At 41.1% G+C, this 16,438-nt stretch overlaps 1 protein-coding gene across 4 annotated transcripts in view; it reads right to left on the reverse strand.

Moving 5' to 3' along the window:
* The window catches only part of LOC110501632 (uncharacterized), a 31,652-nt gene extending 15,933 nt beyond the window's left edge, over positions 1–15,719 (reverse strand). Inside the window, exons 1-6 of one of the 4 annotated variants that reach the window (XR_016490598.1) lie at positions 15,624–15,718; positions 5,789–5,861; positions 3,935–4,067; positions 3,291–3,529; positions 2,948–3,095; positions 2,512–2,671 (exon numbers count right to left, since the gene is read on the reverse strand). Coding sequence is in view for 3 of the 4 variants with exons in the window: in XM_036959588.2 (XP_036815483.1) it covers positions 2,512–2,671; positions 2,948–3,095; positions 3,291–3,529; positions 3,935–4,067; positions 5,789–5,861; positions 15,624–15,656 (786 nt within the window). In the remaining variant the exon portion in view is untranslated. Of the gene's footprint in view, positions 1–2,511; positions 2,672–2,947; positions 3,096–3,290; positions 3,530–3,934; positions 4,068–5,788; positions 5,862–6,722; positions 6,785–15,623 lie in introns of those variants that run through there. The other 3 variants (XM_036959588.2, XM_090215835.1, XM_090215833.1) reach the window with 3 other exon arrangements.
* Between the last annotated feature and the right edge of the window lie 719 nt (positions 15,720–16,438).

The raw sequence follows: 16,438 nt of genomic DNA on the forward strand, positions 1-16,438 counted from the left end.
CTTGGTTTTTGCTCTGACATGCACTGTCAATTGTGGGACCTTATATAAACAGGAGTGTGCCTTTCCAAATCATGTCCAATCAATTTAAGTACCACAGGTGGACTCCAATCAAGTTGTAGAAACATCTCAAGGGTGATCAATGGAAACAGGATGCACATGAGCTCAATTTCAAGTCTCATAGCAAAGGGTCTGAATACTTATGTAAATAAGGTATTCCTGTTTTTGACTTGTAATACATTTGCAAAAAAATGTCAACTTGTTTTCGCTTTGTAATTATGGGATATTGTTTGTAGATTGATAAGGGAAAACATTTATTTAATCCATTTTAGAATAAGGCTGTAACGTAACAAAATGTGGAAAAAGTCAAGGTCTGAATACCTCCCGAATGCACTGTATAAGTACATACAGTTGAAGTCAGACGTTTACATACACTTAGGTTGGAGTCATTAAAACTCGTTTTTCAACCACTCCACACATTTCTTGTTAACAAACTATAGTTTTGGCAAGTCTGGTTAAGACATCTACTTTGTGCATGACACAAGCGATTTTTCCAACAATTGTTTACAGACAGATTATTTCACTTATAATTCACCGTATCAGAATTCCAGTGGGTCAGAAGTTTACATACACTAAGTTGACTGCCTTTAAACAGCTTGGAAAATTCCAGAAAAGTATGTCATGGCTTAGAAGCTTCTGATAGGCTAATTGACATAATTTGAGTCAATTGAAGGTGTTCCTGTGGATGTATTTCAAAGCCTACCTTCAAACTCAGTTCCTCTTTGCTTGACATCATGGGAAAATCAAAAGAAATCAGATAAGACCTCAGAAAAAAAATTGTAGACCTCCACAAGTCTGGTTTATCCTTGGGAGCAATTTCCAAAACACCTAAAAGCACCACGTTCATCTGTACAAACAATAGTTTGACCCCAAAGTTGTGGCAAAATGGCTTAAAGACAACAAAGTCAAGGTATTGGAGTGGCCATCACAAAGCGCTGACCTAAATCCCATAGAAAATTTGTGGGCAGAACTGAAAAAGCGTGTGCGAGCAAGGAGGCCAACAAACCTGACTCAGTTACACCAGCTCTGTCAGGAGGAATGGGCCAAAATTCACCCAACTTATTGTGGGACGCTTGTGGAAGGGTACCCGAAACGTTTGACCCAAGTTAAACAATTTAAAGGCAATGCTACAAAATACTTACTGAGTGTATGTAAACTTCGGACCCACTGGGAATGGGATGAAAGAAATTAAATCTGAAATAAATATTTATCTTTACTATTATTCTGACATTTCACATTCTTAAAATAAAGTGGTGATCCTAACTGATCTAAGAGAGGGGATTTTTACTAGGATTAAATGTCAGGAATTGTGAAAAACTGAGTTTAAATGTATTTGGCTAAGGTGTATGTAAACTTCCGACTTCAACTGTATGTATATGTATATATGTATATATATATATATATATATATATATATCAGTTTATTCATTGTTTTTGTCCTCTCACTCAAACCCTCATCATTTTTTTTGTCTTTTGCACCTACCCCAGATTTTCCAGGAATTTTCTTATCATGTTACTAAATGTATGATTTGGTTTTCAACGAATGCGGCGAAAAGTACAGTAAATGTAAATGTAGTAAATGTAAGTGTATTGATATGATATTTAAGTGTCATACACCTACCGGTTCCCAGCCCAAATGGGCTTCCAAGACACTACAGAACAAAATGTCATTTTACAAATGATATGAATAGTACAGCTATCATCTAGCCACACTTCACAAACAGTACATTTATCATTCTCCTCCAGGCATTGTTAACAAACTGAGCAATCTCAAGCACGCCTTGTCTGAAACAAAATTCAAGCCTCTGCTCGTCTCGTAACGAGAATCCTTCAGGGTTATCAACAACTAAAAACATGTCTCAGATCGTTATACAGAGGGCAATAAAACACTAAATGGACTTTGTTTTCGAATTTTCCCAAGATCACACAGCAGGCAAAGTCTTTCCTCTTCAGGCACTCTGTTAAATCTACCCATCTCTACAGCCAGAGGGAGGGTGACGGATCGGCACAAACTGACCTTTAGATTTTTGTTAGGTTCAGGCAAACATATGGTTCAGGGGTGTCGTTCTCTTTGATGAGAGTGTACGTTCTAAGTTTAGGTTTAAAGCGCAATGTTTGGATTCAGTCTTGTGTCAGGTGAAATGTTGTGTCCTCAACATTGGTCTAATAGTTTTCCCATAATCTCCTAACTTTTCCCTTTCAATTGCTAGCATGGTTATGCATATAGGGTTAATCTGGGAAAGTTTCTAGAATTTTCTTTACACTGAGAAAATCTGGAGTGGGTTGTGAAGATCAGTCAGATTGAATTTTAAGGCAGCAAAATGTGAAGACTGTACAAGGGGTGTGTAGACTCACTGTATTTGAAGCAGTCTTAGAAGTTCTAAGGTTGACAAAATGCAAAATGCTGTATGGTAAATCAATAACATTATAATCAGTGTACTCAGTCATCACTTACACGTAGCGAGTAGTAACTCTCTGGTTTTGTGAGCAGCTCTGACTGTATTGCTCTGTATTGCTCACTGGTGCTCTCCAACCCATCCAATGGGACATCTAATGGGATTTTGATGTCGTCGCTGAATGACGTGAAATCAAATTCTGTCGGTCGTGCTATCGTCCTGTGGACAATAACAAACACTTACTGTATAGACTCTTACTCAACAGCTGACCTTGCTCCACACTTGCTCCACACTTCAAAAAAGGCCTCTCTGCCGACCCCTAATGGTGGAATTTTAGGTTTTGATTATGGAGAAAACAGAAGTGAAACTGAAAATTCGACCAAGGGCATTCATAGAGGCAGAGGGAGAAGTGATATTTGAAAGTAAAATCCCACATAGCAAAACCCAATAGATGTGGGAGAAGGAAAAGGAAGAGAATGCGTGTGTGTGTCTGACCTGCGCAGGTTCCAGACGATAATGCGTGTTCCCGAGGAGCCTGTGGAGCTGATGGCTTTGAGCTCTTCGAGTAGCTCGTTCTCTGTATTAAAGATAGAGTAGTGCAGGATGTCCTGCAGACTAGCCTTGTGCTTCTCATTCACATTGAGTGCACCGGAAGTCAAGGACAACACACACAGGGACAACACAAAAGGTCGATAGACAAATAGCTAACAGTATTTAAGGTTGGCACTATAAAATAACGTATATGCACATCTATAGAGGGATCTAAATCCAACCTGTTTGGAGGTGATGACAGTTTGGGCACTATGTGTATGTGTATAGTCTCTCTATAAAAGGATATACTTATACTGGCTGTGTGGGACACATTGGAAGGAGATGATGGGCACAATGATCTCGTCTGCTTTGATCTGTGCCAGGTAGCTCTGGGAGAGCATGCCTACTTGCATGGTGTCTCCGTCTTGCGACTTCGAGAACACAATGGCATCTTTCCCCAGACGCATGGACCCGGACTTGAAGCCGTTACCATAGAGACCAATCGGGTGCTTGCCATTTATGACTCTCTTATCACTGTAACCGAAGCTGAAAGAGAAAAAGAGAGAAACATGCTATTTTTGTGTACATCAATCGTAAACGTGCATTCTTATAGTACAGCATAAGACTTGTCCCTGGTTTGTTCCAGGGACATCCCTTAGGATGTTTTAAGGACGTGCTCTGAACATCTGTTTTTCCAGTCTTTAAAACATAAAATAATGGTCCTAAAGGAACATTCTCTAGGGGACTTTTGCCTAGTTCCCTGTAAGTTCCCCTGACATTATGGAGGACCGTGTCAGAGCGTTTTTAGGACATTCTCAGAACATTCATCAATATACCAGTTGTCAGGATGTCTTGTGATGGTCCCAAGGAAGGTCTCTGCAGGACTTTTGTCTAGATCGAACCTGATTTACCCTGCTATAGTAGTGGTAGTCGTTGAAAAACTGTCCATACCTGAGCATCTTGTGCATCTTTTCATAGTCCAATCCATTTCCATTGTCCATGAAGATGAGGCAGTCTTGCTTTTTGATCTGGGTCTTATCAATCCAGAACTGCTTGGCGTTAACATCAGGATCATAGGCATTGTCTGGTGAAAGATATAGAGATAGAGGATGTAAGCATAGGTGCATACACAGAATACACTGAAAATTACTTTGGCACATAAAGAGTATTGTTATTACAGTATGTTGCTATGCAAATAACCAGTCCATTTCATAGTGTAGATGATAAAACCCCATACTAGACTACCCATGCCACCTTCTTATTGCTTTTCAATGAGAACAAGACTATGGCCAAGCCTGCACATCCACGCCAAACCCGCCTAGCAGTCCAAGCCAAACCATCCACCTACCAGCTGTGTTGCTACTGCTGTGGAAAACTACCACACCACGAGGGGTTTAGACCCCCCCCCAGAAATTCAACATTCAAAATGGTGTCATGTAAAGTGTGATAGATAGAACATGTCCCCCTTTGTTGATTGTGCAATGTGAACCATTAAGGCTTGGACACACCGGTAGCGTTTGCAGACCAAGAGTACATACTGCTGAACAAAGTGACAGCCTTCATTTGCATATTGACTGCAAATCAATTCGTTATCTAGAAATGTTGACGCCTACTGGGGGTTGGTCCCAACATCACAAAAAGATTAAAGAAACTGGGAAACGAAAGGCAAACCGTCATTCGGTGGAATGTGTTTTCTCCTTTAGAACAGCCTGTCTGGGACAGCTGTCACGGAGGATGCAACCCCAGCCTCTTATACTGATGCTATATCCTCAAGACACCACTGTAACATCAGGCTAACACAAACATGTGGTCTGGTCTCCCACTCTCCCCAACTATTTTCAAATCAATCCCTCTATTAATCCAGCCATCTCCTTTTCACATTTCCTCCCTACTGCAATTTTTGTACTACTATGTTTTATTGCAGAGCCCACCCTCTCTCCATTATTCTGTCTGGAGTAGTAGGCTTGAATCCAAAGGCCTGTCCAAAGCCATAATGGTAGGGGTGGGGAGGGTTGTCAATGTGTGTGTGTGTGTGTGTGTGTGTGTGTATACTGAATAGATGGGAGACACTGGCTGATGAAATATATGAATATATCCAAAGCATTTATTGCTCCAGGTAGAGGTAAAAAGACAGAGAAATAGTGTGATGGGTTAAGAATAGTGAGGATATGGAAGGAAATCAAGAGTGTGAGATACAGGGACACAGAGAAAGATGGAGATAAGAGAAGGAGAGATTGATGGACACATTTATTAATCTCTGCATTTAGCAAAAGAGTGCCATCTGCACTGCTATTTTAGTTATCAATTAATCTGAGTATTTGCTCATTGATTTCATTTTTGCGACCATCAGGTGACATCCCTGGGACAAACCGGAAACTAGTCAAAAACCTCCAGGGGTCCATGACAACGTCTAAATAACATTCGGTGGACCTTCAGGGGACAATGACACAACATCCCAAGAACGTCCTCGGTGACATACTCAGGACCAACCGGGAACTAGACAAATCCACCAGGGGACCATGACACAACGTCCCAAGAACATCCTAAAAAGTCCTTGGGGACATCCCCAGGACCAAGCTAGAAATAAACTAAACCTCCAAGGGACCCTGACACAACATCCTGACGATTTTAGGTGACCATTTCCCAACGACTCATTATTGTTTGCAGGGAGGGCATTACCACTAAATAAATGAATAGGGACATTTTAGGTGTGCCTTAGAATGTTTTATCCCATCAATGCATATCAGGGTTAAAAAAGGTAGGAAAACACTGGTTTTGTGATTGGACAATATGCCGATGACTCACCTATTAGTTCAGCGATGGCGCTGAAGGGCCAGGTGTGGCTGGTGGAGTTTGTGTGGAGGAACATTGGACATAGCTGTAAAGGAAGGGGCAGAGGATTAGAGTTACACTATACAAATGCTGACAACATGAAATGGGATATTATTGTTGCGTATTACCACCTCCTGGGTTAAGTTAGGCCTACTCTTGCCCTTAGTTTTATTGTATTTTTATTTAACCTTTATAAAACTAGGCAAGTCAGTTAACAACAAATTCTTATTTTCAATGACGGGGACGGGAGCCTGGGATAAAAAATGTATGCAATATAAATAAATATAGGACAAAACACACATCAACAATAGAGAAAACACTACATAAAGAGAGACCTAAGGCAACAACATAGCAAGGCAGCAACACATGATAACACAGCATGGTAGCAACACAACAGAACAACATGGTAGCACACAACATGGTAGCAGCACAAAACATGGTACAAACATTATTGGGCACAGACAACAGCACAAAGAGCAAGAAGGTAGAGACAACAATACATCACACAAAACAGCCACAACTGTCAGTAAGAGTGTCCATGAGAGACGGAGATAAAACTGTCCAGTTTGAGTGTTTGTTGCAGCTCGTTCCAGTCGCTAGCTGCAGCGAACTGAAAAGAGGAGCGACCCAGGGATGTGTGTGCTTTGGGGACCTTTAACAGAATGTGACTAGCAGAACGGGTGTTCTATGTGGAGGATGATGGCTGCAGTAGATATCTCAGATAAGGGGAATGATGCCTAAGTGGGTTTTATAAATTAGCATCAACCAGTGGGTCTTGCAACGGGTCTACAGAGATGAACAGTTTACAGAGGAGTATAGAGTGCAGTGATGTGTCCTATAAGGAGCAATGGTGGAAAATCTGATGGCCGAATGGTGAAGAACATCTAGCCGCTGAGAGCACCCTTACCTGCCGATCTATAAATGATGTCTCCGTAATCTAGCATGGTCATCTGAATCAGGGTTAGTTTGGCAGCTGGGTGAAAGAGGAGCGATTACGATAGAGGAAACCAAGACTAGATTTAACTTTAGCCTGCAGCTTTAATATGTGCTGAGAGAAGGACATGGCACCGTCTAGCTATGCTCCCAAGTACTTGTATAAGGTGACTACCTCAAGCTCTAAACCCTCAGAGCTAGTAATCACACCTGTGGGGAGAGAGGCATTCTTCTTACCAAACCACATGACCTTTGTTTTCGAGGTGTTCAGAACAAGGTTAACTTCTTGGTGACAGGGGGCAGTATTTTCACGTCCGGATGAAATGCATGCCCAAATTCAACTGCCTGCTACTCATCCCCAGAAGATAGGATATGCATATTGTTAGATTTGGATAGAAAACACTCTGAAGTTTCTAAACCTGTTTGAATCATGTCTGTGAGTATAACAGAACTTATTTAGCAGGTGAAACCCCGAGGACAAACCATTCAGATTTTTTTTTGAGGTCACTCTCTTTTCAATGTATTTCATTGGTAATCCAGATTTCTAAGGGACCTTCTTGCAGTTCCTATCGCTTCCACTGGATGTCAACAGTCTTTAGAAATTGTTTGAGGTTTTTCCTTTGTGTAATGAAGAGGTACGGCCATCTTGAATGAGGGTCACTTGAAGTGTACTGTTAGATAGCGCGTGACCAGAAAGCTAGCTACAGTGTGTTTTCCTCCTGTATTGAACACAGATCATCCCGTCTTCAATTTTATCGATTATTTACGTAAAAATATACCTAAAGTTGTATTACAAAAGTAGTTTGAAATGTTTTGGCAAAGTTTACAGGTACAGTAACTTTTGAGATATTTTGTAGTCACGTTGCGCAAGTTGGAACTGGTGTTTTTCTGGATCAAACGTGCCAAATAAATGGACATTTTGGATATATATCGACGGAATTAATCGAACAAAAGGACCATTTGTGATGTTTATGGGACATATTGGAGTGCCAACAAAAGAAGCTCGTCAAAGGTAAGGCATGGATTATATTTTTATTTCTGCGTTTTGTGTCATGCCTGCAGGGTTCAAATATGCTTTTCTCTCTTTGTTTACAGAGGTGCTATCCTCAGATAATAGCATCGTTTGCTTTCGCCAAAAATACTTTTTGAAATCTGCCATGTTGGCTGGATTCACAACAAGTGTAGCTTTCATTTGCTATCTTGCATGTGTGATTTAATGAAAGTTAGATTTTTATAGTAATTTATTTGAATTTGGCGCTCTGCATTTTCCCTGGCTTTTGGCCAGGTGGGAGGCTAGCGTCCCACATATCCCAGAGAGGTTAAGGGTAGAGAAAACGTGTTGGACACTAAGAAAGTACTTAATACAAAATCCGGAGAGAGGCCAGCTGAGTATAAGACTGTATTATCTGCATATAAATGGATGAGAGAGCTTCCTACTGCCTGAGCTATGTTGTTGATGTAAACTGAGAAGAGCGTGGGGCTTACGATTGAGCCTTGTGGTACTCCCTTGGTGACAGGCAGTGGCTGAGACAGCAGATTTTCTGACTTTATACACTGCACTCTTTGAGAGAGGAAGTTAGCAAACCAGTCCAAAGACCCCTCAGAGACACCAATACTCCTTAGCCGGCCCACAAGAATGGAATGGTCTACCGTATCAAAAGCTTTGGCCAAGTCAATACAAATAGCAACACAATATTGCTTAGAATCAAGGGCAATGGTGACATCAAGAGGACCTTTAAGGTTGCAGTGACAGATCCATAACCGGAGCGGAAAGCAGATTGCATACCAGAGAGAATACTATAAACATCAAGAAAGCCAGTCAGTTGATTATTGACAAGTGTTTCCAACACTTTTGATAATCAGGGCAAAATAGAAATAGGCCTATAACATTTAGGATCAGCTTGATCTCCCCCTTTAAATAAAGGATGAACCGTGGTTGGCTTCCAAGCAATGGGAACCTCCCCAGAAAGGAGAGACAGGTTAAAAAGGTTGGAGATAGGCTTGGCGATGATAGGGGCAGCAACCTTAAAGAAGAAAGGGTCTTAACCATCTGACCCAGATGTTTTTTGGGGGTCAAGTTTAAGGAGCTTCTTTAGCACCTAGGACTCAGTGACTGCCTGCAGGGAGAAACTTTGTAGGGAGGCAGGAGAAAAAGAGGGAGAAGCATCGGGGATAGTCGCATTAGAAGGGGTGGGATGGGAAATGTTGGACGGGCAAGGAGGCATGGCTGAGACAAATAGGATTCCTGACTTAATGAAGTGGTGATTAAGGAGCTCAGCCAAGTGCTTCTTGTCAGTAACAACCACATCATCAACATTAAGGGACATGGGCAGCTGTGAGGAGGAGGGTTTATTCTCCAGGTCTTTAACCGTTTTCCAGAACTAGGGGTTAGACCAACAGAGAGACTGCTCCTCAAAGTAACTAACTTTGGCCTTCCGGATAGCCTGAGTGCACTTATTTCATATTTGCCTAAACGATAGCCAGTCAGCCTGAGTATGCGTGTGCCGAGCCTCTCGCCAAATGCAATTATTAAGTAACTCTGCAAGATCACTGTTGAACCAGGGGCTGAACCTGTTTTTAATTCTCATTTTCTTTAGCGGGCATGTTTGTTAACAATTACCACTGAAAATATCAAAAAGGAAGGTCCATTGTCTTCGACAGAGGGGATCAAGCTGATTCTATACCATTTTACAGATGCCAGTTCATGAAGGAAGGCTTGCTCATAAAAGTTTTTTAGCAAGCGTCTATGACAAATCAGGACAGGTAATTTCACTGAGCAGCCATTACGAGCACAGGCTGTAAAATAGTGATTGCTAAGGTCATTACAGAAAACACCAGACTGATACCTATCAGAATTATTTGAAAAGGATTACATTGAGGAGAGTAGCCTTTTCTGGGTGTTTGGAGTCATACCTTGTGGGATTGGTAATAATATGAGAAAGATTTAGGGAGTCCCATTGTGGTTTAAGCATGTCCCAGTTAAGGTCACCAAGCAGAACAAATTCAGACTTTGTGTAAGGGGCCAGGAGAGAGCTTAGGGCATGTAGGGTACAGGCCGGTGCTGATGGAGGACAATAGCACCCAGCAATAGCCAACAAAGAGCTATTTTAATGCTTAAAATCAGAAAATCAAATTGTCTGGGGACAGACTTGGTGGAGACAACCGAGCACTGAAGGTGATCCTTGGTAAAGATTGCAACTCCACCACCTTTGGAAGATCCATCTTGCCGAAAAAGGTTATAACCAGAAAGGTTAACATCAGTGTTCAAAACAGTCTTCCTTAACCACGTCTCAGTAATGACCAACATCTGGATTGGAGTTGTAAACCCACACTTTCATTTGATCCATTTTAGGTAATAAGCTTCTAGTGTTAACGTGCAGAAAACCCAGGATTTTATGAGAGCAGAAATCAGTGAATCAGATATCAGAGCACAAGTCAGAATTGGGGCTAGCAACATGAGGTGGGCCAGGGTTAGGTGGGCCAGGGTGTACATGCACATTTCCAACAGTAATACAATCAAGGCACGGCATAGGACAGGGAGAGCTCTGCATTGCTGATGTATGTTACGTTCCCCAGTTCTTGTGTTGTGGTTTTGTTTGTATGTGTGTGTTTCAGGATGGCTTCCTGAAATTCCCCCAAGCAGCTGATTGGTCGGCCCCATTGCTAATTGGAGCTGACCCCGCCCTCTCGTCAGAGGATACAGCTGTATCCAATTACAGACTCCTTCTCCAGCTGGAAAAAGCCAGTGTTCCTTTGTTAGAGAGAGATTATTAATATGTCCTGTGTTGGTTGCTGCTGAGAGACTAGAGCTGGTTGGTATGTCCTGTGTTGGTTGCTGCTGAGAGACTAGAGCTGATTGGTATGTCCTATGTTGGTTGTTGCTGAGAGACTAGAGCTGATTAGTATATCCTGTGTGGGTTGTTGCTGAGGGAGCGCTGATTAGTATATCCTGTGTTGATTGTTTCTCAGAGCTAATTGTTATATCATGTGTTGGTTGTTGCAGAGGTATCATTTGTTGGCAGTATTTTAGTCGGTCCTGCTAAGGTATATCTATGACAAAAGGACTGTTTTTGATTATAGTAATTGTTTGTATTCTGTTTCATTTGTTCCCAGGGTGGAAGGCACCTAGGGAGTGCATAGGCAAGAGGCCTGCGGGCATGCATAACCTGTAGTATTTACTGTCTATACACACTAGGTAAGACCTGGGCAGACCACCCCCTGTATTTTGGTTAGTGCACCAGGTGGTGCAAAGTTAGGTAAGTAGTGGGTAGGCAGTTAAGGTAGGAGAGGGGACTTTGACATTTTACTTTCTTTGCTTTGGTTCTGTTCACCAAGTGAAATCCAAGCAGCAGGCAACGGGAGTAGGTGGGAGAAGCTTTAATTTCTGGAGGCAGATTTCTTGTAGAAAATGCCAGTGAATGGTCTTTGAACAGTAGGAGAGGGCTTCAGAGGACGCTTTAAAGGCCTTGACACCATTTACTTCACACCTTAGTGCTAATTGGATTTGTATCTGGTCTGTCCTTGCAAGCCTGGGAGCCTTAACTCGGCAGTCAGTTTTGACCTGGAGCGAAGACCATGCTGAGGAGGGTAGCATCCTGCACATGTGTCTGCTGAAAAATCCAAGTTTATCTAACTTTAAATCTATCCTTTTGTAAAAAAAACTTGTTGAAAAATGTGAGAGCTCATATGCAGCTCTGTCACGCTCTCTGATGGGGACGTGCCTATCATGACTCCAACTGCATTGCATTACATCATTCCATGTTCCTACATGCCGTCAGATGCAAATAACCAGACGCTTCCCAAACGCTCTACGCTTGCGATACGGTTTTGGAAATAGGAAAGATACACTGGCAATATTCGTGTCCAATCTGTGTAAAAATCTAGAAATCAAATACAATCATCGTACCAATAGTTGCTTCTATTACATTAATGTCCTTAAATCAATATTACTCCACAAAAGCTTTACAGAGGAACGGAAACAACTACTTCAAGGTCTGAGCCAGTGAAGTCACTGATTGAAATGCTCCTATCATGCACTGCTAACTAGCTAGCCATTTCACACTGGTTACACCCACCCCCCCTTCCCCCCTTTTAACCTCCTAGTTCTCCGCAACAACCAGTAATCCGGGTCAACAACACCAATGTAACAGTCTTGCTTCTGTCCTTCGCCCCAACCTGGGTTTGTACCACGGACTCTCTGAACACGACTGCCTCTGACAAAACATCATTACCTATCGCTCCACAAAAGCTGTGGCCCTTGCAGAGTAAGGGAAACAACCACTTCAAGGTCTCAGGGTGAGTGAAGTCACTGATTGAAATACTACTAGCGTGCACCGCTAACTAGCTAGGAATTTCACACCAGTACACTCAGACATTGCATGCATCAACCAATGGTTGTGTGTCACATCATAGACTGTGCCGTTGGGAACCAGATTGCTATAGCATATGATGTGGTTAGCTGACATATAAAATACCTATCCAGACATTGTTTAAATCTGGCATGTGTCAGCAACTCCTGGGCAGAGGAACGTGACCTATGTCTCTATGAGACGCCATCATTGCTGACTGACTCCCTTGGCTTCAAATGCATTCAAAGATGGTGGATAATTGAAGATGTCTTACACTGTCCGTTTACCATTGTAAAAAATGGTCACAGTTCCGGTCTACTAAAAGGGATACTTCGGATTTAGTCAATTAAGCCATTTTTCCAACTTACCCAAAGTCACACAATGATACCATTTTTATGTCTCTGTGTGTAGTTTTAGCTGAGCACAATTGCTAGAAGTCTCCAGGAACTACTAGCTAGCTCCTTTCAAGCAGGGAAATATACCTAACTACTCCAAAGTTGGGTGGTTGATCCATCGTTCAGAAACATATCTTTTCCATAAAATATATTTCAATTTTCAAACTAGATAAAGAGTTATCAAAAGCAATCACTTTTGCATGTGAAAAATCCTGAATCCTACTCATTACTCCATGTGCTTAACCTACATCATTTTTGTTTTGAGTTGAATTTCACCAGGTTCATATATCAATATGTTGTGTTGATTTGTTATGCATGCCTGCATCCTGGGAGAAGGGGAGTGTGTACTTACGTTTTGCCCTGCGTGCTCAAATCATTTCTGATGCACTGAGAGAGGTAGGCATGCTTTTTCTGTCTTCAGAAAAGTTTGATTCTTTTAAGTACAAAGTCATACACAGTGTTTTGTTCATGAATAATGATGTATATTTAGAGGCTACTCATAAGTGTATGGTATTGTTAAGATGCACTTGTAATTGTACTTTTTAGGATGATATCAACATTCTGAATTCAACATGTGGTTAATAGCTAGCTAAGGTATTAGCAGGATATTGTATGTGTGAACGATGGCTAGCTCCTCGAATGATCCCAGTCCCTCCTATTGTGTATCTGTTGTAGAAAGAGGTGACGATTCTCAGAACATATGTTCTCTACAAATGTTTTATTTCCTTTTGGATGCAGGTATGTGGTTTTATCAATGTAAAATATGTTATGTATAATAAGGAGAGAGTGTATTAATTTTTGTATTCGAAAATCATTTTTGATGCACTGAGAGAGAAAGAGGCGACGATTCTCAGAACATATGTGCTCTACAAATGTTTTATTTCCTTTTGGATGCAGATGCAGGATGCAGAGAGTCAGTTCTGCTTGATTAAAACTACCTGATCTCCAAAGTCCACGTTTATTGTCTCAATCAACCACACACAACGCAGAGTTACAGCGGTGCAGTATAGCACCGGTTACACTAGCTAGCTAAGAAGTGTGCACTAGCTAGCTGCACAATCAACAGTAACGCCCTGGACCAGAGCTTGTACGCCGACTGGTAGCACACTGACGCCCTGGAACAAAGCTACCGACTAAAGCAAAACACTCCACCAACAAATATCTGCAGGTTGCGTGTGCACATACCATTTGAGATGCAAAAATACCATCTGAGAAGCACCTGCATGCACTTTGAAGTTCGCAGACCAAGCAGCGTCAGCATGCATAATCTGTAGCTGGATGCTTCGCCAATCTGGAGGTTTGTCACTATCTGCGCAAGCAGAAAATCTGTAAATACCGCCTATTTCTACAATTTATCTCTTCAAATACGAATTTAAACCTAACCTCAACCGCAATACTAACCTTTACCTTGAATTAAGACCAAAAAGGAACATTTTGTATTCATCAATTTTGACTTTGCCTCTGGACTGTCTAGTAGTGGGAACAAATCTGGCACTTTGATTTGGAGAAGTGAGTGTTGGAGCTAGAAACACACGCATTTCGCTACACACGCAATACCATCTGCTAAACATGTGTATGTGACCAATAACATTTGATTTGATTATTCTATATTATGCTAATTTCCCTATAGTAGTCAGAACGTGTTACTACATTACAAAGATGAACGTTTTCACCACACACAAATGAAAGGAAATACACATCCCCTTTACCTTAGATTGGTGATCTAATACAACTTTAATACAACCTTACCGCGAAATGCTTACTTACAAGCCCGTAACCAACAGTGCAGTTCAAGAAGAGTTAAGAAAATATTTATCAAATAAAGTTTCATAAAAAAATGTTTTAACACAAAATAACAATAACAAGGTTATATACAGGGGGCGATGTTGTTAGTATTACTGTTTATAGTCATCACGATCTCACAAAATCGATTGCTTAAAATATATCAATATCTTTGGTTTAGTACCACTGTTTTTGTCATTCGAACCAGTTCAAACTGGGACAGAATACGCTTTCAAGACAACTGGGAACTCGGAAAAAAAACGAGGTCGAATCATGATGTCAGTGATCTTCAGGTCGGAAAGAAGGAGTTCCAGAAAGAGGCCCGTGTTCCCGACTTGGAATTCCGAGTTTTTACGATTTTTCCCAGTCGGAGCTCGTTTTTTCCCGACTTCCCAGTTGTCTTGAACGCACTGAATTCGGAAGTCGGAAATGTTCCAGTTCAGAGTTCCCAGTTGTTTTGAATGCGGCATTGGAAATGGAGCTGTCATTTTCAGACCACCGTGGCTAGAAAAACAAAATCGGGCGATCCTCCCGTAATGTGATCCGAGGACTTTTAAGTCATGGACTTAAAGGTTTATCATTGAAATGAATGCCAACCCCTGTCGCTATCTAGAAACCATTATGAGGTGGTGATTTGTTTAAATTATCCAGTAAAAAACGTGTTGTTTCCTTGCCATCTATCGACATAACGTTCTCACAGAAATATAAGTTGATACATGGCTACGACAGGTTGTCATATCTTGACAGACAGAAGTAGTAGCCTATACCAAAGTTCTTTGCGTTTGTCTGTTAGATGTGTGCAAACCGTACATGTCCCAGCGGTTATTGTCCCAGTTCTATTGACTTAAACAATATCGACGTGACTGGTATATTTGCGCGCATGATTTATTACAGTAGAACAAGCGAGTGCAGGTTAGAAGGTAGGCTACGAATTTGCCAAATACAAATAATCTAAACACAAGTGTGATACGTGTGTGTGTGTAGGCAGTAACTTTTACGTATTCGTCTTCAAAAGATCACAATTTATTTCAACATATTGATTATTAATTTGGATATTTAAAACCGGCGCTTGGACAGTGGGCCATAAATAAAAAAGCAACAGTATAAAAAAGCAACAGTATCATTTTATATATGTTTTAAGAATATAAACGGTACTTTACATACTTTTTCAACAGGATTCTACTTTATCAGGTAAAAACTACTGATCGAGACCAAAAACGTGCTATGATTTCGATGATTAGTTTAATCACTATAATCAGAAGCAACTGCACATCATTTACTTCTACATAGCACAATGTCAACAGGTTGTGGCTAGATACTGTAAAAGTAAAATATCATGTTAACGCCTACCTTACTTATAGGGACTCCTCTCTGCGACGCCATCTTCTCCGAAATGCAGAAGGGAAAACATGCACAAGTCTAGCGCGAGGGAACCACCCAGCTGGGCCAAGTGGGTGTGTTGAATAATAATGCTGCGTTCATAACCAAGTGGGGAGGTGGTAATTACAAGTTAAATGTAGACATGAACAAGTCTAGAGCGAGGGCACCATCCAGCTGGGCGAGCGGGTGTTTTGAATAATAATGCTGCATTCATAGCCAAGTGGGAAGGTGATAATTACCAGTTAAATGTATTCACTTCCTTTGAACGCGTTGAAAAATGCCGATTCACACAAGCTCAACCATAAACTAAAAGTACAGATATCATGATTGTAAACAACATATAGTGTTACAAAAACATATTCATATTGCTTTTTATAAATAATGTTTTGTTGTATTTAACTGACTAAAATGCTATTATCTAGGTAATTTCTTTAGTAGATGTCAGAGGTCAGCTTGTGGGACAAGTCAGGGGTGCTTTTAGTTCGATGGAACAATTGCTACGTTGCGGAACAGTTTGTACTGAACTACATGTTTCCCCAAAATGTTCTGGAACAGACTTTGAGGTACGTTTGCTCCATTTGGTGGGTGTAACTGGACACTCCTTGGAGTGTTGAAGAATAACTTAATTTATCTGTTTATTCATGAACCAATTGATATTAATTTAAAAGAGAGACGCTGGTATTGACCCGGAACACAAACACCTGCCTCCCTAGATTATTAATTTTTTTCCCACCTTTATTTAACCAGGTAGGCTAGTTGAGAACAAGTTCTCAATTGCAGCTGCA

Source organism: Oncorhynchus mykiss, chromosome 22 (assembly GCF_057628025.1).
Source record: "Oncorhynchus mykiss isolate SJ-2025 chromosome 22, ASM5762802v1, whole genome shotgun sequence".
Taxonomy (NCBI): domain Eukaryota; kingdom Metazoa; phylum Chordata; class Actinopteri; order Salmoniformes; family Salmonidae; genus Oncorhynchus; species Oncorhynchus mykiss.